Source organism: Silurus aristotelis (genome assembly GCF_946808225.1).
Source record: "Silurus aristotelis genome assembly, chromosome: 28".
NCBI lineage: Eukaryota > Metazoa > Chordata > Actinopteri > Siluriformes > Siluridae > Silurus > Silurus aristotelis.
In genome coordinates, this window is record NC_139601.1 from 9374206 (window position 1) to 9401842 (window position 27637).

The window sequence follows — 27637 nt, forward strand, 5'->3', positions numbered from 1 at the left end:
AGGATGTCATCTGTGTATTGAAGGATAGAGGTTGTTTCTGGCAGGTGAATATCGGCCAAAGTTCTGTGCACTGCAGTGGAGAATATGGCTGGCAGGTCAACAAAGCCCTGAGGAAGACGGGTGCATTGGTTAAAAAAAACAGAATCTCCATTCCCATTTTATGCATCATATCTCTTCCTAAAAGGTTCAAAGGCAAGTTTGAAATTATTGTAAAGCTATGATGATAAACTTGTACCAGTCGGTGTCACAACAGGTTACAGGACATGAAATTGAAACTCTTATCTATTCCTTAATAGATGAACGTCCCCTTTCTCGTCCTCCTCCTTGAGTTTTGTGCTGGGGCTGGAATGCGCCACTTCCTGTTGCAGCAAAGAGCATAAAGGTTTGACCAAACCTGGAGAGGTAGAAACCTCTAGCAGCATCTAAATCTCTAGGAAAAAGTCAATCACTCAATCAAAATTTTACTTCATCATGACAAATTATCTTAATAAGAATTAGTTCAATAACCAACACTATTGCTTTACATCCAATCTTTGGGATTTTCTTCCGGCAATGGGCAAGAGATGTCATGACCCAACTTCTTTACAGAGAACAAAGAACAGACACACAACACTTAACACTCAGACAGCTGCACTAGACACCAGGGGGATCGTAGTCTTCAAAAAAAAAAAAAAAAAAAAGTAATCCAGTCTCTCTATTTGATTCACTAATTTTGTAAGTTAGGAAAAAAGTCGTCTATAAAGCCAAAATTTTAGTTTTTCCAATATTTATTTTTTCTAAAAATGATTTTTTTTTTTGTTCATATATCAATTTATCGTGGATTCTTTTGGATACTTTAGACAATATTGCCTATATTAAAAAACATGTTCTAATTTTGCATCTTACGTCTAAGGTGCATATTCCCCACAAGGGAAAAATTATCATTAATGGATCAATTAATGCATAACCAAAACATGAACACCAAAACTGTTAGATTTTTATCATGCCCGAAAAAAAAAAACGTAATTCTTGGAGAGTTTTTCCGATTTACAATGCCCAGATTCTGATCAGAAAAGAATCACACAGCACACAGAATTGCGCATATGTTCTTCTCTAGTTTAATGCAGATAGACAAGTATATATACACACTGGAAAAAACCTGACCTAAAATTATTCCTGATTGGGTTAGAAAACATAGTAACCAGAGATGGGTGAGCAAAAACTTTCTGTGTACCTTATATACTCGTCGTAAAGATCCGATAGACACTGAACACACAACATAGGAGTGTGAGGCCCATCTTAATACTAACACAAAGCTAGCAGCATATGTAAATTCTCGACTGCAGTATGCACATGCACAACATGCTCCTCTTCCTGAATGGAGGTTTTCTTGATAAAAGTAGCAGCCTTGTTCTTCTGAGATACAGCCATCTGGACAAGCTGGTTTTTCTTCTTATTCAGGGCAGACATCTTTATTTTGATAGGTACCTCCTGAGTAAAACCGAGCCTTTTAGGTTGGCCCATCCTACGACAAGGATTCTGTCCCACAATGGCTGCTGGTAAAGGTGAAACACCATTCTGAGGTTGATTCACTATCTGCCTGAGAGGAATAGGTTTTTTGGGGGTGTACCGTCTCTTATCACTTGCATTAGCACATGCTAAGATATGTTTGTGGAGCTCAGGCATGTCACATTTGGTGCACCTAATTGCTGTGCTGAATGTCTGGGGTATGTTGTGGGTGGTAAAGTTAGTTGCAGAGGCTACAGAGCTAGCAGGTGTTCGATTGTGATAGGGAAATGGGGAGGTTTAAATCTGGGGTAGTGTTGATTAATGCCAAGGTGGACATCTGGGCATTTTGGCTTACCGGCCTCAGAAGCCATAATTTTTATTTTAGTGTAAATCTCTTCTGTGGGGTCCTCTTGTTCATCTCCATCACTTTTCTCTTTAACACTACTACAGTTAAATAGTTCACGAGAGTCCTGAGGGGCAACATTTATGGTTGTGTAATGGGTTAAATTTGAAGGATTTTTCTCCATATCCACCTGAGAAGGATCAGTGTAATTCTGAGGCCTGAGCTTTCCATTTTCGATCGTGGTGTGAGCACATGACTGACCAGGATGCAGGTCACTCTGGTGTTGCTGAAGGTTGCAGAGGAAAGCAAACTCTTTGGCACAAACTGAGCAACAGTAAATTCTTCCAACTCCATGGAGAGAGGAGCGATGCTCCAAAAGAGCTGCAACATTTTGAAATAGCTGCACACAAAACTCACACTTAAAAGGCCATTCTTCCCCATGTTCTACGATATGTTTACTAAGTTGTTTTATAGAGTGAAAAGGTTCCTCACAGACATTACATACAAAACTTCAACTACATCTTCAATCTTTATATATATATATATATATATATATATATATATATATATATATATATATATATATATATATATATATATACACACACACACACACACACACACAGCCTGTTAAAAGAAGAAAGGCCCCACCTGGATTTAACGAAGCAAATAGGTAAGAGACTCCCATTGGATAATTACCGCATGGATGATTATGTTTCAGCTGGCAAGTTATTTAACCCTAAATGATGCAGTGAGTAGCTTCTCATTTCTTTAACAACCATGAAATTCCATCCTGTGGTCATGAAAAAGATGTTAATCTGTTTCAGAAGGGTCAGATTATTGGCATGCATCAAGCAAAGAAAACATCTAAAGAGATTGCTGAAACTACTAAAATTGACAGTTAATTCTCAGGTGTTCAAATACTTATTTGCAGCTGTATCATACAAATGAATAGTAAAAAAATAATATATTGTGATTTCTGGATTTTTTTTTTTAGATTATGTCTCTCACAGTGGACATGCACCTACGATGACAATTTCAGACCCCTCCATGATTTCTAAGTGGGAGAACTTGCAAAATAGCAGGGTGTTCAAATACTTATTTTCCTCACTGTATATATATATATATATATATATATATATATATATATATATATATATATATATATATATATATATATATATTTAGGCACACACACACATGCTGCCTGTTCAAGAGAAAAACTCACACATTCTAATATTTTGTTGGACTGCCTTTAGTTTTGATTACATTCGCAGTGACATTGTTCCAGTAAGCTTCTGCAATGTCACAACATTAATTTTTTTCCAGCGTTGCAGTAATTTTTTAACTAAGATCTTGTATTAATGATGGGAGAGCCGGACCGCTGCACAAAATCTTTTCCAGCACATCCTAAAGATTCTCATTAGGGTTATGGTCTGGACTCTGTGGTGGCCAATCCATGTGTAAAAATCATGTCTTATTCTCCCTGAACGATTCTCACAATTTGAGCCCAATGAATCCTGGCATTGTCATCTTGGAATATGCCCATGCCATCAGGAAAGAAAAAATCCGTTGATGGAATAACCTGGTCATTCAGTATATTTAGGTAGTCAGCTGACCTCATTCTTTGGGCACAAAATGTTGCTCAACCTCGACCTGACCAACTGCAGCAATCCCAGATCACATGATTTCCAAGTGGGAGAAATTGCAAAATAGCAGGGTGTTCAAATACTTATTTTCCTCACTGTATATATATATATATATATATATATATATATATATATATATATATATATATATATATATATATATATATATATATATATATATTGCAAGTTCTCCCACTTAGAAATCATGGAGGGGTCTGAAATTGTCATCGTAGGTGCATGTCCACTGTGAGAGACATAATCTAAAAAAAAAAATCCAGGAATCACAATGTATGATTTTTTAAACTATTTATTTGTATGATACAGCTGCAAATAAGTATTTGAACACCTGAGAAAGTCAATGTTAATATTTGGTACAGTAGCCTTTGTTTGCAATTACAGAGGTCAAACGTTTCCTGTAGTTTTTCACCAGGTTTGCACACACTGCAGGAGGGATTTTGGCCCACTCCTCCACACAGATCTTCTAGTGTCTTTGGACAGCTTGGCCATGTTAGTAGTTGGATTCTTACTGATTGTATGGGGTGGACAGGTGTCTTTATGCAGCTAACGACCTCAAACAGGTGCATCTAATTTAGGATAATAAATGTAGTGTAGGTGGACATTTAAAAGGCAGACTAACAGGTCTTTGAGGGTCAGAATTCTAGCCGATAGACAGGTGTTCAAATACTTATTTGCAGCTGTATCATACAAATAAATAGTTTAAAAATCATATATTGTGATTTCTGGATTTTTTTTTTTAGATTATGTCTCTCACAGTGGACATGCAGCTACGATGAAAATTTCAGACCCCTCCATGATTTCTAAGTGGGAGAACTTGCAAAATAGCAGCACATATACACACACACATATATACACACACATAGCAGCATATATACCCACACACACACATATATATATATATATATATATATATATATATATATATATATATATATATATATATATATATATATATATATATATATATATATACAGTGAGGAAAATAAGTATTTCAACACCCTGCTATTTTGCAAGTTCTCCCACTTAGAAATCATGGAGAGGTCTAAAATTGTCGTCGTAGGTGAATATCCACTGTGAGAGACATAATCTAAAAAAAAAATTCAGAAATCACAATATATGATTTTTAAACTATTTATTTGTATGATACAGCTGCAAATAATAATTTGAACACCTGTCTATCGGCTAGAATTCTGACCCTCAAAGACCTGTTAGTCTGCCTTTTAAATGTCCACCTACACTACATTTATTATCCTAAATTAGATGCACCTGTTTGAGGTCGTTAGCTGCATAAAGACACCTGTCCACCCCATACAATCAGTAAGAATCCAACTACTAACATGGCCAAGCTGTCCAAAGACACTAGGCGATCTGTGTGGAGGTGTGGGCCAAAATCCCTCCTGCACTGTGTGCAAACCTGGTGAAAAACTACAGGAAATGTTTGACCTCTGTAATTTGTAAATAGTTTGCCAGTGACGATTTGGATGATCCAGAGGAGTCATGGGAGAAAGTCATGTGGTCAGATGAGACCAAAATAGAACTTTTGGGTCATAATTCCACTAAACGTGTTTGGAGGAAGAAGAATGATGAGTACCATCCCAAGAACACCATCCCTACTGTGAAGCATGGGGGTGGTAGCATCATGCTTTGGGGTGTTTTTCTGCACATGGGACAGGGCGACTGCACTGTATTAAGGAGAGGATGACCGGGGCCATGTATTGCGAGATTTTGGGGAACAACCTCCTTCCCTCAGTTAGAACATTGAAGATGGGTCGAGGCTGGGTCTTCCAACATGACAATGACCCGAAGCACACAGCCAGGATAACCAAGGGGTGGCTCTGTAAGAAGCATATCAAGGTTCTGGCGTGGCCTAGCCAGTCTCCAGACCTAAACCCAATAGAGAATCTTTGGAGGGAGCTCAAACTCCGTGTTTCTCAGTGACAGGCCAGAAACCTGACTGATCTAGAGACGATCTGTGTGAAGGAGTGGGCCAAAATCCCTCCTGCACTGTGTGCAAACCTGGTGAAAAACTACAGGAAATGTTTGACCTCTGTAATTGCAAACAAAGGCTACTGTACCAATATTAACATTGACTTTCTCAGGTGTTCAAATACTTATTTGCAGCTGTATCATACATATATATATATATATACACACACACACACACACACACACACACACACACACACACACACACACACACACACACACACTTGTGACATTTGGGGAAAAAGTGATCAGAATGAATCAAGCAGACAGTTCTATCATAGTACTATTTTAATATCCCCCACTGTGAGTAAAGTATAAGGAGATTGCTTACTCTCAGTTAAAACAGTGTTTTGCAAAGATGTATTTTAGTGTAATTTTAATGGCCAGCAGTCCTGCTGTATATTATGTTCACGGAGGTAATATACATACAGACATACATACATCATACCATTATCACTCATTCTCACTGTATCAAACAGCATGTTACATTTCTTTGTTTACATTAGATGAAAAACAGAACACCTCTCTAAAATGTGAGTTTCATTTGAACAAATATTGCATTCCCTATAGATCATTGCATAAAATATTCACATTGTTTTCCATTTGCATCGATAAAAATAGAGCAACACAAAACTGAGTTCTGACAAGTGTCACTCAAGCCATATTGTTTGCACAAAACATGCAATAGGAGACAAATTCTAAAATTTTACAGAACAGGAACAAAAATGTATGAAATAACCAAAAATGGTTGTATTAAGTGATAAAGAATTGTCTTTTTTTAATCAGCCATAATACTCATGGAACCAAAGGGCCTTATTTACCCAAGAAATGTTTATTTAGAGATAATATATACACACAAATTCTATAAATTGTTTGTGTGTTTGTGTTTATAGATAAGCAAACAATCTCCTTATTTATACACACATGCATACATATTCATCAAAATTTACATTTACAGTCTCGGCAAAGAAGATTTTTGTTGCTATCCACAAAGGCTCATTTACCAAAGTGCATTAAAATCATGCTTCTGTCTGCAAAACAGAAGCATAGGGAAGGGTGGGTAAGACTCCTGATCTAAGATATAATATTTGATCAGTCCATTACTCCAATTCAATTACATTGTGTTCACCAGCACCAGCTTCTAATAGTCGTCTTTCCTTGGGTATCTTTACAAAATGCACTCTGCTAACTTAAACTGGATTCCTGTAATAAATACAATTGGGAAAAAACAAAATTGAGTAAAAAATTTTGTCAAGCATGAAAGAAAAAAAATCTTTATAAATACAAAATTGACATGGCCCATATTAACTGTGAAAGCCTAATAGCTGTAAATTTCTATTTTCTTTTTATCTCAAAGTTTCTTGGCAAAATGATAAGACATCACTATTACAGAACACTGTTTCTCAAGTTTGCCCCTATTTTATGCCAATAAATATGTGTAGTTACCTGTCTGAGCACCTTATGTTCTCCATGAACAGGTTCACTAATTGGTACATCTTCAGTCTTCACTTCTTCAGGTGGTGCAGCATTTGCCATCTGCAGACTGCGTGTCACTGGGCCACCTACTCTTTCGCGCATTCTCTTCGGGAAACGCTTTTCTTTTATAGGTTGTACTTGTGGTTTTGTCTCAGCCTCTTTTTTCACAGCCATATCTTTCCTACCACGTAGTATTTTTGCAGCTGGCTGTGATCCAATCGCCAGAAACGAAGTGAGAATTGAAGGTTGAGACTTGCTCTTTCTGCCTTTTTTGGTTTTGGGGGCTGACTGGTTTTTGTTCAAGGCTGGTCTCTTGACACGTATCTGAGGGGTCCCTGTTTTACCATTGCTACCTGATGTAATATCACCTTCTAACAACTCTAAGCTCCGGGTCCTTGTTTTTCCCAGTGACTTTACAGCTAGGTTACAGTTGCCTTCTTCTTTGATTTCAGAGTCTGTTACTCGACTTCGGAGTTTCATGTTTTTATCTTGAGGCATTAGGGCTCCTTTCTTTTTCTTAGCAACTGGTTTCTGAGGGCAACTGCATGCAATGTGCTTTGCAAGGCTAGCAGCATATGTAAATTCTCGACTGCAGTACGGACATGCTTGCACAACATGCTCTTCACCCAGAATGGAGGTTTTCTTTATAGAAGTAGCAGCTTTATTCTTTTGAGATATAGCTTTCTGGACAAGCTGGTTTTTCTTCTTATTCAGGGCAGACATCTTTATTTTGATAGGTACCTCCTGAGTAAAATTTAGCCTTTTAGGTTGGCCCATTCTACGACAAGGATTCTGTCCCACAATGGCTGCTGGTAAAGGTGAAACACCATTCTGAGGCTGATTTACTATCTGCCTGAGAGGAATAGGGTTTTTTTTGGGGGTGTACCGTCTCTTATCACTTGCATTAGCACATGCTAAGATATGTTTGTGGAGCTCAGGCATGTTGTCAAAGCTGTTGCCACATTTGGTGCACCTGATTGCTGTGCTGAATGTCTGGGGTATGTTGTGGGTGGTAAAGTTAGTTGCAGAGGCTACAGAGCTAGCAGGTGTTCGATTGTGATAGGGAAATGGGGGAGGTTTAAAGCTGGGGTAGTGTTGATTAATGCCAAGGCGGACATCTGGGCATTTTGGCTTACCGGCCTCAGAAGCCATAATTTTTATTGTAGTGTAAAGCTCTTCTGTGGGGTCCTCTTGTTCATCTCCATCACTTTCCTCTTTAACACTACTACAGTTAAATAGTTCACAAGAGTCCTGAGGGGCAACATCTACGGTTGTGTAATGGGTTAAATTTGAAGGATTTTTCTCAATATCCACCTGAGCAGGATCAGTGTAATTCTGAGGCCTGAGCTTTCCATTTTCAATCGTGGTGTGAGCACATGACTGACCAGGATGCAGGTCACTCTGGTGTTGCTGAAGGTTGCAGAGAAAAGCAAACTCTTTGGCACAGACTGAGCAACAGTAAATTCTTCCAACTCCATGGAGAGAGGAGCGATGCTCCAAAAGAGCTGCAACATTTTGAAATAGTTGCACACAAAACTCACACTTAAAAGGCCATTCTTCCCCATGTTCTACAATATGTTTACTAAGTTGTTTTATAGAGTGAAAAGGTTCCTCACAGACATTACATACAAAACTTTTTGTAAATGTGTCCTGTTCCAAAGCATCTGCTCTCTCTGGTGTCTTTTCTGCCACTGAAGAAACTCCATCATTATTTATTGTGCTTTCAACTGCATTTTCAATCTTATCAGTAACTAGTGCATCATTACATAACAACTTTACATTTGAATCTGCCACTATTTTTTGATAGAATGCATGCGAGTCCATGTTTGAAGCTAAGTGCACAGGACAGGATTGTAGATTTTGGCATACATCAGTTGCAATATTGTGGTCTTGAGGGAAAGGATTATCAAAGGAACTACTCTGAATAACTTTGGAGTCAACATTCTTTTCATTCAAAGAAATAACATGCTTTGTTTTGTTTATCGAATGTAAATCAGAATTTGAGGTTGAGCACTCAAGAAGTGTTTCAGACTCGGAAAAGCAATCTGCATTACAATTACTTTTTTCATCCTCATGACTTTGAGGCAGTGCATCAGCTGTAGGAGGTAACTGTTTTGAAGTTTGGTTGAGCTCTTTATCATCCAGATTTTTCATTTCAAAGCATGTTTCTTTCACATTATGGAACATAGGAATTTCATCTGCCATATAATAAACAGAATAGGGAGAAAGTTTGGGAAAAGCAGACTCTGAAAACTGCGAAAGAGGTGGAGGTGAAGGGACTGTGGGTAGAACTGGAGGGGGAGGTGTAGAGGATGCCTGGCTAGAGGATGAGGGGGAAGAGGGGTTCATAATCACAGGAGTCAGAGAGGGTGGAGAGACAGATTCACAAGGATGGTGTTCAGAGTTTGAACACACACTGGTTGGAGACACAGCAGTGGTGCTATAGTGAGTGTCTGGGCTTCCAAGACTAGGAGAGCCTTCCTCTCCAGCTGAGACTGAACCAGAATACTCATTCATCAATACTTTCTCCAACATGCTAGTATTGGGCTTCTTTCTCTTGACATGTGACTGTAGCAATATACTTGCTTTTGTTTTGTGGTCAGTCAAGCTCTTATGGTGTATGCTTAGATCCAGCACAGACTCATTAGCTCCTTTGCTAATGCTGCCACCTTGTTTACCGATAACACCAGAAAGGTCAAGAGGCTGCTGATTGCAAGAACTGCCTCCACTTACCAAGACTGGCCAGTCCTTTCCAGAAGAACTCACACAGTCAATGTGCTCTTTGCTAGATGCATTCCAGGACATGCTCATGCAATGACTTTCAACCTTTGGTACCACAGGGGCAAACAAATCTCCTGTTTCAATAACTGAGCTCTCCATGATTACCGATGAGCTCTTTTGTGTAGGAGGAGAAGCAGTCCTTCTTTTAAATTTTCCTTGAGCAGCTGGCAATGTGGATACGGAATGTGGAGTAGTCAATTTGCGGCTATCTGCAGCTAGAGCAAGAGTTGGTTTCTGACTGTCCTTGGTTTGCAGAAGCTGTTTTAATTTCGGAGAAAGATAAATAGTTTTCTCCTTTTGAAAGGACACTGTGTCTATGGGCTGTGAGAAACTGTTACCTCCCAAAGAAGGTGATTGTGAGGAAGAAGAAGAAGGTGAAGATACAGTAGATGACAGGGTATCAGGTTCTGTTTCCACAGTGGGAAGGAGCGGTGGTGTAAAAGTTCTTCTTTTGGGGACAGCCTGATCAATAATCGAAAGCTCTTTTACATGGCAAGGCTTTGTTTCTAATTGGAGAGCATGACTTATTTGGCTAGAATTCAAAATGACTGCATCAAGACCGAATAATGCTTGGTTGCTTGAATCCACTTCTATAACATCACAGCTGCTGACTGTGGCAGTGGAAAAGATTTTTCCATCTATGTAAAGGCTGAGATTCTCCGAAATGTTTTTGGAAACATCAACCTCCTCTCGTTCTCCTTCTTCCTCTGAGTCTACGCTAGGCACATAGACAAGTGAAGGGCTATTACGAGGTGATGCCTCCTGAAGTACTGAACTCTGAGCTTGTTGTAGTTTATGAGATGAAATATCCTGCAGAAGTATTCCCTTCCTCTGAACTCCTTTTGGCATAAGATGACGTTCATGAATTCTGCGCTGGTGTCTGCGCATGTTTGTGTGAGTGCCAAAAACCTTGTTGCAATATTTACACGGGTGCAGTTCTTTCGATTTTCCATTTTCTTCCATGACTAGAGACTGGTTTTGCTCAACTCCTGCATCTTTAGTTGATGCATTTGTGCTTGGGTAAGTAAGACTGTTTTGAGAACTTTTAATGTTGGGGCTTGGAGATGTGACACTACCTGAAATAGAAGAGTTATTACACCCAGAAGGACTGGAAAGAAAGGCTGTTCCAGCAAGCGACCCAAGCCTTTTCAGGCCTTTACTCCCATTTTCATGTCGTCTTTCATGCCTTCTCTTGCCTACCTGAGAACCAAATAGCTTGGAGCAGTATTTGCATTTAAAGGTGAGGGTCTGGTGGTTTCCGATAGTGTGAGTCTTAATATGATCCAGGTTTTGTTTGGTGGAGAACTCACGTTCACTGTACTGACAAGGATGGTTGCCACCTTGTGAATCATCCTCAAATTCATGGTCCACCTCTGCATTCAGGTCTTGAAAAACCAAAGAAGACACTGATGCTACTTTATGCAATGTACTCTCAGAACTCTCATTGAAAGGGTGGCCAGAAGTTGATTCTGGGTCACGCTGTTCATTCTTGTTTTCTGACTGTGACTCAGCAGAGTGCTCAAGGATCCCATGTGGCTGAAGTTCTTGATCCGACTTCTCTCTCTCCTTCTGATCCAACACTGCAGTATGAACAGGAAACAGAGAAATATCCCTCGTCTCTGTGTTGAATACTTGTAAAGTTGCAATCTCTTGAGCTGGATCTGAAGCCCCAAAGGGTCTCTTTTCCTCTGTATTTATTCCTGGCAAAAGTATTTACAAGCATCATTTTAGTAAGCAAGCTTTGTAATTACTCAGCCCATGTGCCTAAAATTTTGGATATGCCATTTTTACATATTCTTCAATATATTAATAATAATAATAAAATACAAACATAAATGTAGTTACAGGGGATAAACTACTTACTACATTTAGGCAAAAATGACAAACCTTTGTCTGAGTCACGCATCTCTGTGACTATAGATGTAGTTGTGCTCAATGGCTTATGTTCAGATAATCTTTCCAAACCAGCCTGTCTGACGTTTTCCAATAGCTTCTTTTTTCCTGTAAAGAAAAGCAAAAACTATAATGAAGCCAGCTAAACATTCATTATATTCTCATAACAATGAGAGGTATAATGTAGGTAATAGAGGTCTGTTATTTATGGTCACTCTTTAGATTGTTACTCCAAAATAATCTGAACTACACAGTGCATACTGATACTCAAACATTGCCTACTCTGCATTTTATGGAAGATTAACACAGTGAAAAGTGCCAAAAGACAAGAAACACTTTTATAAGCTATGTTCACACATACAGCGACTCTCAGAAATAAATTAAGTAGAGAAACATTTCAGTTGCTTTGTGGCTTGCAAGTGTTACTGTTGTGACAGTTGGCAATTAGATGTAGAGTGACATAAAAAAAACAAAAAATAAAAAAATATATAAAGCTATACAGACTTGCGATGGAGATGCTTTACAATGACACCATCATAACTTGTAAATACTGAAGTCGATACATGCCCTAGCCTACCCAGAAGTCTTAAGGCATGGTGATCACTGTAGGGTTGTATACTGAAATTTGTTAATAACTGTAACAAATTACAGTACAAATTTTTGAAAACAAGAGCAATTTACAGTAACATAGTTAATAAACTTTACAGTATATATGTTATGTAATACCAGTGATGCCAATAAAAAGGAGAGAGAAAAAAACTAAAATTGGGCATTGAAACACCAAAACCAGGAAAAAATGCACGCTCTAACTCTAAAATAACTGAACTTTGTCGACCGCTGGTGAGAGTAAGCCATCTCACAAGGCTGGAGATGTGCACATCCTTTCAGCATCTAGACGTATCACAATCAAAATTTAGATGCAGTGTGAAAATTAAAATATTTTTACCCTTTTATGTATCGCTATCATCATCGTAAGATCAAAATATTGTAAGTTGAACTATCGTAACTTGGGGACTTCCTGTATAGTAAAGCAACTACAAACAGAATTAAGAAGTGGCACTAGAGCAAACATGATCCATCTCATGTTCTGTGAAATGCTAGTGACCCACTTTCAAGCGAGAACACCTTCTAGTACAGTGAATGGCCACTTATAGCAATAAAATTGCTTTATGTTTAATTGTACCTTAAGAAAATTTTCAAACTACTTTCAAAATTCCCTGCTGTTAAACAGTATTAGGACAACAGTGGTGTCACAATGACAGGTTAATCAATTAGCGTTCTAAATAAAGTCTGATTCACACAGGCATCAACGTTTTTGGTTAAAACATTTGATACAAAATCTAGGAACTTCTGAAATATTTGCTGTGTTGCAATTTGATTTCCTGTATGGAGCATATAATGGCTTTCTCCCAAGTTTTGACAATCTTAGGAAGTCACAAACAAATGCCTCTTGGTCCATTGCACCATTTTAATCATGAGGACAAGAGAATGTGTCTGTTCCTCATGAAAAAAATAACTTTTAAAAAGTGATTAAAAAAGAAATCATCAATAAATGAACATTTTGTTGCAATAAACTGCAGCATGAACAGAGAACTTTGTGTAAAATGCAAAGTAACTGTTACTAAAAAGAAACAGCTGGGGAACATTTTCCAACTAATTAGGTTAACTGGCAACAGATCAGTAACATGCTTGGGTATGAAAAGGTCATCTTAGAGAGGAAGAGTCTCTCAGAAGTAATGATGGGCAGAAGTTCACCAATCAATGAAATTTCAATGCAATGCAATTTCAGAATAATATACCTTAAAATTAAATTGAAAAGACATAAATTTACATTTAATAATATTAGCAAAAATTTCAGAGACTTTGAAGAAATCTCTGTCTACGAGATACACTGGCAAACATCAATATTGGATGCCTGTGATCTTCAGGCCCTCTGGCAAACTGCATTCATCCAGTTGTAATGGTTTGTGATGAGCTGGACTGGAAAAAGCAAGAAAGAAACCACTCTAGAAACTACTCAAGATTGTTGGAAAACCATTCAAGGTGATTACCTCATGAGGCTGACTGAGAAAATGCCAAGAGTGTGCAAAGTAGTCACTAAAGAAAAAGGTATATAAACCATTAAGGTAAGTAAAACATGTTCTGGGTCATTTAACACGTTTTGCTGCCTATATAATTCCATACCCATTTCATAGTCTGATTGTCTTCAGTAATAATGAATAACGTTGAAAATAATATACTTAAATAGAAGTCCAATCTTTTGACTGGAACACATGCAACATGACTGGATCACAATGTTTCGAGACATCCGACCTGTTGCCTAAAACGCAATTCATGAAGTTCTCGAAGTGTAATACAAAACCAGCAGTGGCGTGTTGATAATAAGATTGGCACTTCATTATAAGATGGAGAAAATGGGTTATAGTGTTTGGTGTAAAGAAATTCTATCACTATTTCTATCACTACATATGCGGTTCAGTCAGTTTTGCCTAAATATTTCGCTAAACACTTCTTATAAACAGCTGAAGGAAGGTCATTCGGTGCTCTAAATACAAATCGGAACCTTTATTTAACAAAGGTTCCTTAAACAATCTACCCGAGCGTCTGTATAAGACAAATTAGATACACATGTATATACAATTATTAAGATATAAAGTAATTATACATATTTTTAAGCGCGTTTGTAATTTCTCGGAGAAGATTACAGGATGCAGCCATATGATTAGCTTCCCAATGCTATCGAGTTAGCTGACGTTTGCGACTTCTCAGTTCGAACTTAGAAAAAAATGTGTCGGTTTTGCCCATATTTTTGGTCAACTGTTTGCAGCAGTCGACAGCGCAGTATTGCTTATAACGCATGAATAGATGTACCTCGCTTAGCTCTTGGCGAATTTTTCTTGTGAAAGTTGCTGCTCCTTTCTTCCTCTAAAGCAGCTTCTATCTCTGGGTTGTCTTCTCCATTGTACCACACAAGCAGTTCTTCATCCTGCGCGATTGGCTGCAGAAAGCAACGTCATTGAGAACAACCAATGGGAGGCAAGTTTGTTAGTAAGTACACAGAAATACCACACGGGCCTTAACGTACTGTCAAGCGACAACTTCAAGAGCTTATGTTTAGCTGCAAAATGAAACAGCAGTATGTCTTGTTTTCTTTCCCTTTAATATTCCTTGCATTTATATGTATACCCAGCATTTGTGTCAGTCACCCATACCTGCTTACAATGTAATAAGAAAATCACATTGTATTAATTACAACATTATAACCCATGGCAATTAAAAATTTTCCACCCAAAACACTTTAAAATTAATAACCCTGTTGATCCAGAGGATATAGGGTTGTAAAATATACCTAAAGAGGAGAAAACAAGGCACAGGGCATGAAAATTCACTCAGGATGGAATGCTAATCTTTCACAGGGCCATAAAATACACCATAAATAACTAAATAATATTAAGTTTTTAAAGATATTTTGTCAACCCAAACTCTATGCCTCATAGCTGTTTACTCAAATCCCACTTACATTAGAAATCCAATTGCCTCAGGACAAGTGTTTATGCAGGCATCATGCAACATTTATGACCAAGATGACCTTGATTATTTTATTCATTTTCAAAATACTTAAAGCAGACAGACAAAAATTCCATTCAAAATTTCTTTGCCTTTAAGACTGAGTATGAGAATGGAAATATATAAATAGTAAATTATAAAATAAAAAAAGTAAAAAAGTAAAAATTAAGTAAATTGCTGTCCTAACAAATGAAGAAACTTGGATCAAAATGTGCCATAAATAAAATTTCACTGGAAATTAGCAATGGTGTCATTTGATTCTATAAAGCCTTTTATCAGTTGGGATATTCAAATAACTAATTAACCCAAAAGACCTTTCTAGATAGATTGGACACTCCCAGTATCTCTGAAGATACAAAGCATTAAACTTGATGACTTTACATGAACATCAGTGAAGTGATAATTCCCAATGATCTTTGAATCAAAGTGACATTTATAAATAATAATATAAAAATTGTTCCTCTGTTAGACATGTATCTAGTAATTCTTAGAATAATGGTTACATTCCCCCCACCTTACTTAAAATGCCTGGACCATTCTTATTTTAAAACCAGACAAACCACTGTTTCCCCTACAGACCAATGTCACGTTTGAATGATGACGCAAAGGATATCACTATCCAAGGATATCTAAGTCTTAACAATCCAACGATAGAAGGGGTTCAAAAAATGTGTGGAGCGTACTAAATATAGTCCATGTATGTTAATGGTTCCCTACATGTAGATATGGACACTCAAATGGCAATTTTTGGTGTGGTGACTAGTATCATAGATGGGTTGAAAAGTTTGTTGATTCAACTGCAGAAGTATCCAAAAGAATTTGATCCCTCAACCATTTCATAGTCTTTTGTGCCCTAAGCCCAGATGTGTCACTTTCACCTTTAATATTTGTAAATGTTTTGGCACCATTGTCTGTCAGGATTTTGAGGCTGTGTCAAGATTTTGAGGTTCTGTCAGGACATTGATTGTGATTGTTCCTACTGTATTCTGTCCATCGACTGATTTTTTCCTGGTACCTGTTAGTTTAAATCCTTACCATCTATGTTGTATTTTCCCAGTATGTATTTAAGTTCCCTCATGTCTTAGTTTGTTTGCATGGTTTCAACATTGTGTGGCCATCCTTTCTCTAGAGTTAACCAAGTTTTTGCCTTTACATTTTCTTTTGTGTTTCTTTTTTTTCCCCCAGTAAGGATTTTTGTGAAGATTTTTGAGATTTTTTTTGTGTTAACATTTCTGATTTCTGTTTTCGAATTACAGTATTTTTATATGCTTCTGTTAACTTTGCCTTTTTCTCTTTTGCTTGTTTTTTAGGTAATGATAAACACAAACGTTTCACCTATTTTTTATCTGTCTCTGTCTGAGTTAGCTTGCAACCCCATAGCACATTTCTAATAATGCTGTCAACCTGTTGTGAGTCCCAGCCAATGACAATAACAAGATGTTCATACCCCTCAGTTTTTTTTTTTTGCATTAAGACAGTTAAGAACACTAAAATAACACTATATGCAGATAAAACTATTATTTTTTTATAAGAGAAAGATCTGCCCCTACTGTAGTCTTCATTATTTGAGGTACCAACAAATAGTTTGCACCTATTGGTTTCCAAGTGTTTTGTAATACGAGCAAGAACGTGTTTTTGACGGAAAGCAATCATGTGTGCTGAGCTGATGGTTAAAAAAAATCATCAAAAAAGCGTGAAATTAAGTAAAGCTAGTCATTTGGGGGGAAGTCTTCCTGACATCATAATAGAAGGAGATTCTCTTTCCAAGCAATAACCCTTCTCCTCCTCCTCTCCTTCTCATCTCCCTCATACCCGCCTTGACTCTCCTCAAAGGTACATGAAACATCATGTTTATTTGTTTTTATTTAATATTATTATTGTTACACTACACAGTAATACAATATTACTTGGAAATGTTTTAGCATGTATTACTGTATACTGTATTGTACTTTTATTTTTATATGAATAATTTGGGGTTTGGGGGTTTGTGACGCTTAGATTATTATAAATAGCTGAGACACCGCCTCCATTACTATTTAGACGAGGCTGGTGTATGTAACTATACCCAGGAGGACTAGCTTCATTTAATGCTAGATATTTGTTCGGTTTAATCCACGTTTATGTCAAACGCATTACATTTAACTCCTGGTCAGTAATAAATCCGTTTAAGTCAGTGCTTTTGACACGAGAACTAATATTCAACAATCCTATCTTTCGATAAGAGGTGCTGACTGTGCATTCAGTCTTACTTAAATGTAATGGTAATTATGTTACTTAGACTTTCTGAGAATTTCTACTTTTTGGTTTTTCTCGGGAGACAGACACAGTCTCAATTTGGTCTACTCTGAGTGACGACACGGTGCAGCTAGCAGTAGTCGATTTAGCCTCTTTGTCTATCCCCCAGCCTTGGCTTTAGATAGTCACTGGTTAACTAATGCTGTTCTGAGACTATGACCTATACTACAAGAAATGAGAGCAGCACCTTCCCGAGTGGGATGGATACCGCCCCGCCCTAACAGGCCAGCCTTGCTCTCAAAATTGCTCTTATTATTTATGAAGCCCACATTGTTTATGGAGCACCATTCGGACATCCAGCAGTTCAGCGACCATAACCTGCTGTAAGCTACATCGCCATGCCACATTGGGATGGGGCCAGAGCATATTACAGCATTGCACATTGCCTTTGCTAATTTACATACCTCTAGAATGTTACTCTTAGCAACCTCTGACTGTCGAAGGCGTACATCATTAGTTCCTGTGTGAAAAACTTAATCTTAAAAGAAACTATGTTTTCCTAAAAACCTAAACTGACCTGTACACCCAGAGGCCTGGCTCCCAGTATACACCTAATCTATGCTGCTGGTGCCCCTAAAGGCCTATCTAATTTTACGTGCCTCAGAATAGAGTTTCCTATAACCAGAGCTCTTTCAGGTTTCTCAGTGGGTGCTTCACTGAAGAGAGCAAACCTGTTGGACACGTGAAGCTGAGAGGAATGGTGCTTGCATAGGCAAGCCTTAGAGTTAGCTGTGGCTTTGTGAGTATGCAGCCAAGTTGTCACACACTGGCTCCACTGCGAGGGCTCTAATGCCGGAGTCAGGGAAATGCTAACTCCACCTTGGGCATCCAGACTTTCCCCTGCATAACCTGGACTGCTCTTGCACACAATAATTCTCTCTAGACTCTGCATGTGCTCTTCTAATGCTAGGATCTTCTCAGTCAACAAGCTAACTAACTTACAATTCTCACAGATTGCTAGTGACTAAGAGACTGACTATACATGTCACACTTCACACACTGAATGAGCTGGATGCTCGCCATATCAGAGATACTACATAACTTTAATGTGGTTACTGTAGTGTTTGTTTGCAGTTCTGATGGAAATGGCCTCTATTCACTGCTTTAAAATAGGAAATAAACTGCTATTCCAAATGAAAGTAAAGAAGATAAACAGAGAAAATGGAAAGTAGAGAATACAGGAAATCAAAACAATAATTTAAGATTAATAAAGGGATGCGAGATACAAAACTTCGGAGTGACGTGGGGCAGCGTTCCCGTGGGCTCACCACCTGCAGGAGGGACCGTAAGGGACGGTGCTGTGAGGATTGGGCAGCAGTCGAAGGCGGGGGCCTGCTTAGACTGCTGCCCCCGCGACCCGAATTACGGATAAGCGGGAGAAAATGACATGACATGACATGAGATACAAAATTGTAAAAATTTTAATGCCAACACAAACACGAAATTCACGGCAAACAAATCAACAACGTACAAACAACATACATTATACAAACATATAAAGTAAAGTGAACACATTTTTGTTGTTACTCTGCCACAAAAATGTTTCTGAAAGACTTTTAACTAAATTTTAGTTAATGTATTTAAACAATCTATAATAATAAATATGCAGATTATGTATGTTTCATACTGTATACTGCATGTGTTTATGTTTTTATTTTCCTATATCTGACTTAGTTTTGACCATGAAAAATGCAGTACATATGTGTAAATGCATAAAACCAATTAAGGTATGTTAAAGTTTTAAACACATGTTAAACTGGCAAACCCATCTGATTAAAGAATTCATGAAAGCAATCTACAAAAATTTTTTACACATGAATATATACTGCTTGCAGCAACAACTGCCCCTCCATTTTATGTTTTTAATTAAAAAACTCTTTCCCTAATCTATTCTCAGTAGGTTGAAATTATTCTCAGTGACATAGATTCATCATTAACCTTAAAGATACATCTGTATTCATACAGTTGTCTATGCCTAACACATCAAACCTCAAGCTGGATGAAAAACAGCAGCTTTTCAAAATCTTTAGCTCTTTGAATACCCCTCATAGCATCAGATTCTTGTTCTTGGCTAACAAACGTGGAACCCAGTGTAGTCTTCTACTGTGGTAGCCCAGCCAGCTCCAGGTTCAATATTTTATGCATGCTTTGATGTTTCTCCGCTCATCATAGTTAAGCATTTCCCCTGACCACACAGCTTACCTCCCCACATATAAGCATTACTAGGAACTTAAGACCTCTTCTTCCTTTCTTTTATAAAAAGAACCAAGCTTTTTGCCTTTAGAAATAATACTAGATGCCCAGACACCTGTAGGGTTTAAAAAAAAAAAAAAAAAAGATATATTAATAAAATATATGAACATTTTAGTTATTCAAGGATACATTTGGTGGCAACTAATCTGACACCTCAGTACAACAAGCACACTCTAATCTATGTGGGTCTTCCCCAAATTGTTGACACAAAACTGGAAGTTGTCCAGTTGTTTGGAATCTATTCTCATGCTGCAGTGCTAATAATTCACTTCACTGAAACTAAAGGACCTAGCCCAGTCCTGGTCTGGCATAATAATGCCCGTTAACAATGTACATAAAGCAAAGTGGTTTGCCAAAGCTGTGAAACAACTCTAATGGCCTGCACAGAGCCTGATACTTAGTTGCAAATTTACTTTAGACTCTTAAAAGTATTTATGCAAGGTTTTCTATGCTTACTGGTTTCCAGCTCTTTTGAAATTAATGAAATCTGCCAATGAGCTGCTTTTGGCCCTAGTGCCAGAGTTTGTACAGCCCAGACCTAGTGGAAAGCCTTCACAATAGAATGGGTTACCAACTTAAGATTAATATATTTTTTTTAAAGAAAACATTGCTGCCTATTTGCAGCTTGATAAACAAGAATTTAAACTTAGAATGGATAAAAAATAATAACGTTAGATATGTTATGTGGAATAAATATTTTGTAATGCCAAAGTCCCAACTTTGGTCCAAAAGAAAGTTGTGAAATGCCCTGTAGCAAGCAACAAGGACTTCATATTTAGGCATTTTGCCACAGTTAGTGTTTATTTACTAAATGGATTCTGTAATAAAATTTAATTAACCACAGTGAATGATAATTCTGGTCATTTTAACTGCTCTAATACATGGTACACAAATTTGTATGGTCCTGTCAAGCAGACATAAAACATGAACATGACGAATAGGACATGTGACTTTGCATGATTGAACAACATACAGCTGTTATCACTTAGAGTGTACTCACTTCTGTTGCCAGCTATTTAGACAATAAATTGCTGCAAGTTATTTTTAGAGGAGAGTAAATCTATACTGCTATACGAGCTGCACATTCTAAGATATATCTAAAATATATCCAAGTTTAATTTCTATAGTATCTTACCTTCAGATGATATAATAAAATAGTTACTGAAATGTAAAGGATACTCAATGTACTCAATTTTGTGAGATACTGTATATATAAGGGCTGTCAAAATTAGGTCATTAATAACACGTTAACACAAATTAATTTTAATGCCACTAATTTTATTAATGTGCGATTAATGTAGCGCACATTTGTTTGACAAATTTTACTAAAAATATAAAAAATAATTAAAAAGGCGAAAGTAAAACCTTTAACGCAACACATTTATTCACAATGTCCTTTCTTTAATTTATAATGTATAGCTATATTAAACAACATAGCGCTTCAACACACAACATAAAGCTACATTAAGTGCATCGAGTGCAACCCAGTGCAAACAGTGCACACAGACAACACAAGACAGTGTGGGTGTCAGGCACAAGAACTCGCAGGAAACCGGAGGTTGAATGTACAAGAAACGTGTTTACTTAAGTCACTCAAGAAATGAAAGAGCAAAGCAGAACAACACGCAGGCATGAACTAAAACACAAAAGAAATACAGAAAACAAAAGAAACGTCCAACACACATGAAGCGTGATGTAAACACAAAGGGTGAGAGAGTCCACAATGTTCGTAGGCCTAAGCTGTAGAACGGACGGTGAGACTGTGAACGACTGGGGTTTATATATGGTGGTGACTGATGTGACCCAGGTGATGATGATTAGTAATCAGGTGAGCTGCTAGGGTGGATATGAGGGTTAGGAGAAGGCGTGGCTGGTGGATCCCTGACAGTGGGACAAATATACATAACACAAAATACAGTACTGTGCAAAAGAGGACTATGAACAAAGTGTATTTGTAAACAAACAAAATGCAGTGCAAAAACAGCAGTAGCAGCAGCCGAAAGGTGCAAAAAAAAAATACTATTTAAACAATGTTATAGATTAATTATAAATAATAAATAAATTGTGGTGGAATGGATTGAGATGAGTAATGAGTGTGTGTTGAGTTTAGGTTGTACAGTTTAGTAACACACAGTTAAGTGCATGTGTGAGATCAGTTTCAGTCCAGTTCTGTGTTGAGAATCCTGATGGCTTGCGGGAAAAAGCTGCTGCACAGTCTGGATGTGATGTGACCCTGCTATGCAGACCATTTTTGCCCAGTCTTTTTCTTATGGTGGAGTAATGAACACTGACCTTACTAAGGCAAGTGAGGTCTGCAGTTCTTTGGATGTTGTTGTGGGTTTTTTTGTGACCTCTTGGATGAGTCGTCACTGTGCTCTTGGGGTAATTTTGGTCGGCCGATCACTCATGGGAAGGTTCTCCACTGTTCAATGTTTTTGCCATTTGTGAATAATGGCTCTCACTGTGGTTCGCCGGAGTCGCAAAGCAAGTCTACTTCACTTTGTCAGGCAGGTCCTATTTGAGAGATTTCTTGATTGCGAACAGGTGTGGCAATAACCAGGCCTGGGTGTGGCACGAGAAATTCAATTCAGGTGTGATAAACCTCTCAAATAGGACCTGCCTGACAAAGTGAAGTAGACCAAAATATTCTCAAAAGCTAGACATGATGCAGAGATCCAAAGAAATTCTGAAACAAATGAAAGAAAGTAATTGAGATCTATCAGTTTTACCTTCATTTAAAAACTGCATGTTGTGTTATCTTTCACTAATATTTACATTATTCTGATGATCTGAAACATTAAAGTGTGACAAACATGCAAAAAAATAAGAAATCAGAAATCACTTTTCACACCACTGTATATATATATATATACTGTTGGGAGCACAAGAAGAGGAGGAAGACGTCTACAGAGACAGCAGAGAAAGAAGAAGTGAAGTAGAGTGAAGGTTAGAGTTCGTACTTTAAATGTTGGTACTATACTGGTAAAGGGAGAAAGTTAGCTTATATGATGGAGAGGAGAAAGGTGGATATGTTGTGTGTTCAAGAAACCAAGTGGAAAGGGAGTAAGGCCAGGAACATTGGAGGTGAGTTTAAACTGTTCTATCATGTTGTGGATGGAAAGAGAAATGGTGTAGGGGTGATTCTGAAAAGTACAGTAAGTGTAGTGGAGATGAAGAGAGTATTTGATAGGGTGATGAACGTGAAGCAGATGACATACCAGTTGAACTGCGGAGATGTTTAGAAGAGATGGCAGTAAAGTTTTAACAAGATTGTTTAGATTTTGGAAAGTGAGAGGATGCGTGAGGAATGGAGAAGGAGTCTGTTACTGATTTTTTTTTTTATAAGGGAGATGTGCAGACCTGCAGTAACTAAAGTTGATCAGTCCCACCATAAAGTTATGGGAAAAAGTAGTGAAAGCCAGGCTAAGAGAAGAGGTGTCCAACTGTAAGCAACAGTATAGTTTCATGCCAATAAAGAGCACCACAGATGCATTATTTGCTTTAAAAAAATGTTCATGGAGATGTATCCAGAAGGTCAAAAGGAGTTGCATTGTGTGTTTGTGGACTTAGAGAAAGCGTACGACAGGGTGCTGAGAGAGGAGTTGTGGTATTGTATGAGGAAGTCACGTGTGTCAGAGAAGTATGTGAGGGTGGTGCGGGACACGTATGAGGACAGTGTGACAGCAGTGAAGCGTGCAGTAAGAACAACAGACTGGTTCAAGGTGGAGGTTGGACTGCATCAAGGATCGGCTCTAAGCTCTTTTCTGTTTGCAGTGGTGATGGACAGGTTGACGGACAAGGTCAGACAGGAGTCTCCATGGACTATGATGTTTGAGGATGACATTGTGATTTGTGGTGAGAGTAGGGAGCAGGTTGAGAAGAGCCTGAAGCGGTGGAGGTATGTGCTTTAAAGAAGAGAAATGAAAGTCAGTAGGAGTAAGACAGAGTACATGTGTGTGAATGAGAGGGAGGGCAGTGGAGTGTTGCGGTTGCAGGGAGAAGAGGTAGAGAAGGTGGAGGAGTTTAGGTACCTGGGGTCAACAGTGCAAAGTAATGGAGAGTGTGTTAGAGAAGTAAAGAAAAGGGCAACGCAAGAAGAAACCAAAACAGAGATAAAATGAGTATATAGTTTAAATAACAGTTTGCACGCATTCTCCACCATTATATGTAGCGAATTTAGCTCGCAAAGAAAAGGAAATATTAATAAGTAATTATAACGGGTTATAGTTTCTCCTAAATATTTAAATTAAGTTGAATTGATGGTAATGGAATTAACGTTACACTTATTTGGTCTGTTCGTCCGGCGTATAATAATAATCTTTTATTAACTCTATAAAAGAGGTATCTCCCCGGCTGAGAAAGACGCAACCCCCTTTACTTTATACCGTACAATTAATAGAGCATGTAGTTCAGATTGAATGTTGCAGGAACCTTAAAATGTGAGCGGCACTCAGAGACAATCACTTATGAAAAATACGGCGTTTAATGAATGAGACAAACACAACAAAAAACTAACTACACAAACAAACAAAAAGAAATAAAGAAAATTTAAATTTAAATAAACAAAAGTTAAAAATAGAAAAAGGAGGAAGAGAGGGGAAAAGGAGAGAAAGAAAGGAAAGAAATGGCAAGCCTAAACTTCAACATTAAAATACAGCCTAAAAGAAGACTCATCAAGGATTCATATTCACCTTAATAAATTAAGGGGCTCAAACTTAAATACGCATCTAAATTGGTTGGTAAAACGGTTAATTGCATTGGCTTGTTGCACAAGAGTCCGGATGCGACAAAGAGATCTTTGAAGAGTCAGTTAAAATGGAGTCAGATGTTCTTACAGATTCTCCTGAAGATCAGAGCAGTTGTTGTTCTTGAAAAGTGAAGCTTTCCAGGGAAATTTTGAAGGAAGAGAGAGTCGTTTCCAAGCTGTTCCGAACGTCTGACCCTCTGGGCCCTTCCCTCGAGTGAGCGAGTTGACTTGACCTGGCTGAATGATTTAAAGATAACGCTTGCTGGAAGATCTCAAAAGGACTTGAGATCTCGTCCCGAAGAGTCACTGCTGGGCTGTTCTAAGCGTCAGACTCTCCGAGCCTTTCCGGTCGAGCCAAGTGAGCGAGCTTGCTTTACTTGACACACTGTTAGTTGGGTTCAAGATGTTTTAAAGGTCCTGAACCCCACCCATCTTTGGGGGAATGGCCAGTGAATGGCCTGAAATTTTGGAGGGAGAAACTCCCTTTGTTCATGCGTTTGTGGGCATGGTTTCCGGCTTATACTTGCTTTGGAGAACAGTTTTATCCAAAGTGTATCAAGACAGTATGGTACATTTCATGATCAAATAAAATGCACCATTGTTTGCAAAATAAGGAACAGATAATTTTGGTGATCATTTTGATATTAGACATGGAAAGCAAGGACAGCATTAAACAGAGGTACATTACATACCAGTTAACATTTAACATACTATTACATTCCGGTATTTAAGATATAACTTTGTTAATACAATGTTATATTCAGGTATATAAAATGCACCCTTGTTAGGAAAATAAAGAGAAGATAATTTTATGTCGACTTTGACATCAATCCTTAGCAGAAAAGACTTTAAGAAGAGACACATTAAAACAGAGGTATATTACTAAACCTTTTAAAGTGTAACTATTATTGAGGTAGAGTAAAACACTTGCTTTATTTATAGTAGAAGGTACAAACAAGATGTATGTTTGTGTCATGTGAAGTGGGACATTCTATTTATTATTTAATTAAAAAAAGAAATGCTCTCTTTTGTTGTGTGTGTCTGTATATGTGTGTATGTCACAAACAGACGTACTGGGGCCAAGTTCCGAGAGTGAATTGTTTTATGGTTTGAGGGTCCCTGTGAATTTAACCAGAGAGGCCAGGGGGTTATCTAGCTTTCGGGGTGGTGTATGTATGTGTGTGTGTGTGTGTGTGTGTGTGTGTGTGTGATTGTGTGTGTGTGTGTGTGTGTGTGTGTGTGTGTGTGTGTGTGTGTGTGTGTGTGTGTGTGTGTATAGAGACTGGCTTGTGTTATCAGACTTCCGGGGGGGTATGATACTGTGGTATACAAGCTCTCAATAAAAGTCTAAGCCGTGGTGCTCATCCTTTGATTGAAAAGCAGATGTCAAGGGTTAAAAGGAAATTCCTAAAAAATGAAGTCTAAATGACATGTGCCAGACGCTACAGTGATGGATTCAATTAAAAAGGGTGCCAACTGTTTTCAAACGGCTTTAGTGTGGCTTTACTATGTTCAAATGCTAGTTTTTAATATTTGCCTATTTAATTTATGTATATATCATTAAATTATATACAAAATGTAATGAATGATATATTCTGGATGTTTATATCTTTACAAATAAACAAAATAAATATTTTTTTTTAGAAACTTAATTAATCGATTATCAAAATAATCATTAGTCGCAGCCCTAATACACATGCGAACACACACACACCTCTTAATAACTAAAGTCAGGTGGTTCAATCACACTTACTGCCACAGATTTATAAACACAAATCATTATTATAGCTACAAAGGAGGCATATGACCCTTCACACCCTGGTCACAACATCTTCCAGCTCCTCCCTTCTGGCAGGCGCTACAGAACTTTGTTCACCAAAACTGCCAGACACAGGAACAGTTTCTTTCCCAAAGCAATCAGCCTCACTAACAACTGACCATAATTATATTCCCTGCTCATATCTATAAGTACTGCACAGAACTGTCAGTCATCACATCATCTGTATATATTACACACACTATGGCTGCTATATACTGTACAAAGTTTTATAGTAAACTCTCGAATCATACCTGACACACAATACTGTCATTTGCACTACCATGCACTCTCACACTTTATGATTACTGATCTGTATCCCTATTTACACACACACACACACACCGAAACAAGCACACCGAAACAAGCACAAAGGTGCTCAAGCTATGAAGGGATAAAAATCTAACTTGATTGAGGGTTGTGGGCCAATATTGAAAGTTTGCATTATACCAAATAATATAATATAAAAATTAAAGTTGCCAGGGTCTCTCTTATTTATAATTTTTTATAATGTTCATAAACAAACTAATAAATAAATAGAAAATATTATTTTAATCTGTTCACTGATGCAGTTTGAGTTTTTAAAGTTTGTTTTTCTTTTATTGAAACTTATAGTACAAGGACATTTTTTTAATGTTTAAAAAGATTTAAAAATAAAACAAAAATGTAAATTAAAAATAAAGATCTGTCTCAATTGCATTTCTTTCTTATCATATACGTATGTATGTGTGCAAACTGCACCCGATGTTGTGCGGGCATGAAGTAAGGTGTCCTCGTTTAAAACGCAACTCTACCCCTACGTGTATCAAAAAACGTACCTGTTTTTTTTTTTAGCTGCATTGGACAGTGTTTATTGTTTGTTTGTTTGTTGCTGTTTTTCTATCTCTACCCGCTTTGCAAGCTGCTGAAAAGGAGAATAGAGGAGCTGTGGGGAGCTGTGGGTTTAGGGAGAACAACTAGGAAAAATAATGAGCGCGGGTCATACGAGAGAAAACCTACAGAGCAAGTGTGCTGTCTGACCCCAGGGGCGAGGCCAGAAATGTATAAGTGAGTGGGCCTTCATAAAACAGGGTGGGCAAAACGAAAAGTATTGTATGACAGCTGCATGCCACATTACGGAAAATAAAGAAATTATGTATTAACAATGAGAAATGTAACTTATGTTTACATGTCCTTCTGCAATATTTGTCTGAGAGGACAGGGCTTCTGGTTAAGCATGGTGATGATCTCAACATAATCAAGTGTCTCTGTCTGTTCACGTTTCTATAGAGAGCAGAGAAAAAATTAGTCGAACAGTAAGAATTGACGACCGTATACATGTTTT

The 27637-nt window shown here is 37.7% G+C and overlaps 2 protein-coding genes across 2 annotated transcripts; both read right to left on the bottom strand.

Moving 5' to 3' along the window:
- Positions 1-1040: 1040 nt before the first annotated feature.
- LOC310722273 (PR domain zinc finger protein 2-like) lies at positions 1041-2339 on the bottom strand (the record flags this gene model as incomplete). Its single annotated transcript, XM_083534623.1, is given in 2 exon segments — positions 1041-1781; positions 1784-2339. Coding segments are annotated over 2 exon segments (1053 nt in total), but the record flags the coding sequence as incomplete, so codon positions are not given.
- A 3419-nt stretch (positions 2340-5758) lies between these two features.
- On the bottom strand, positions 5759-14638 carry prdm2b (PR domain containing 2, with ZNF domain b). Its single transcript, XM_083533907.1, has 4 exons — positions 14507-14638; positions 11630-11743; positions 6932-11442; positions 5759-6688 (listed from the first exon to the last, which is right to left on the bottom strand). The coding sequence occupies exons 2-4, from the start codon at positions 11646-11648 to the stop codon at positions 6671-6673; spliced, it is 4548 nt and encodes a 1515-aa protein (XP_083390033.1). The 5' UTR covers positions 11649-11743; positions 14507-14638; the 3' UTR covers positions 5759-6670.
- Between the last annotated feature and the right edge of the window lie 12999 nt (positions 14639-27637).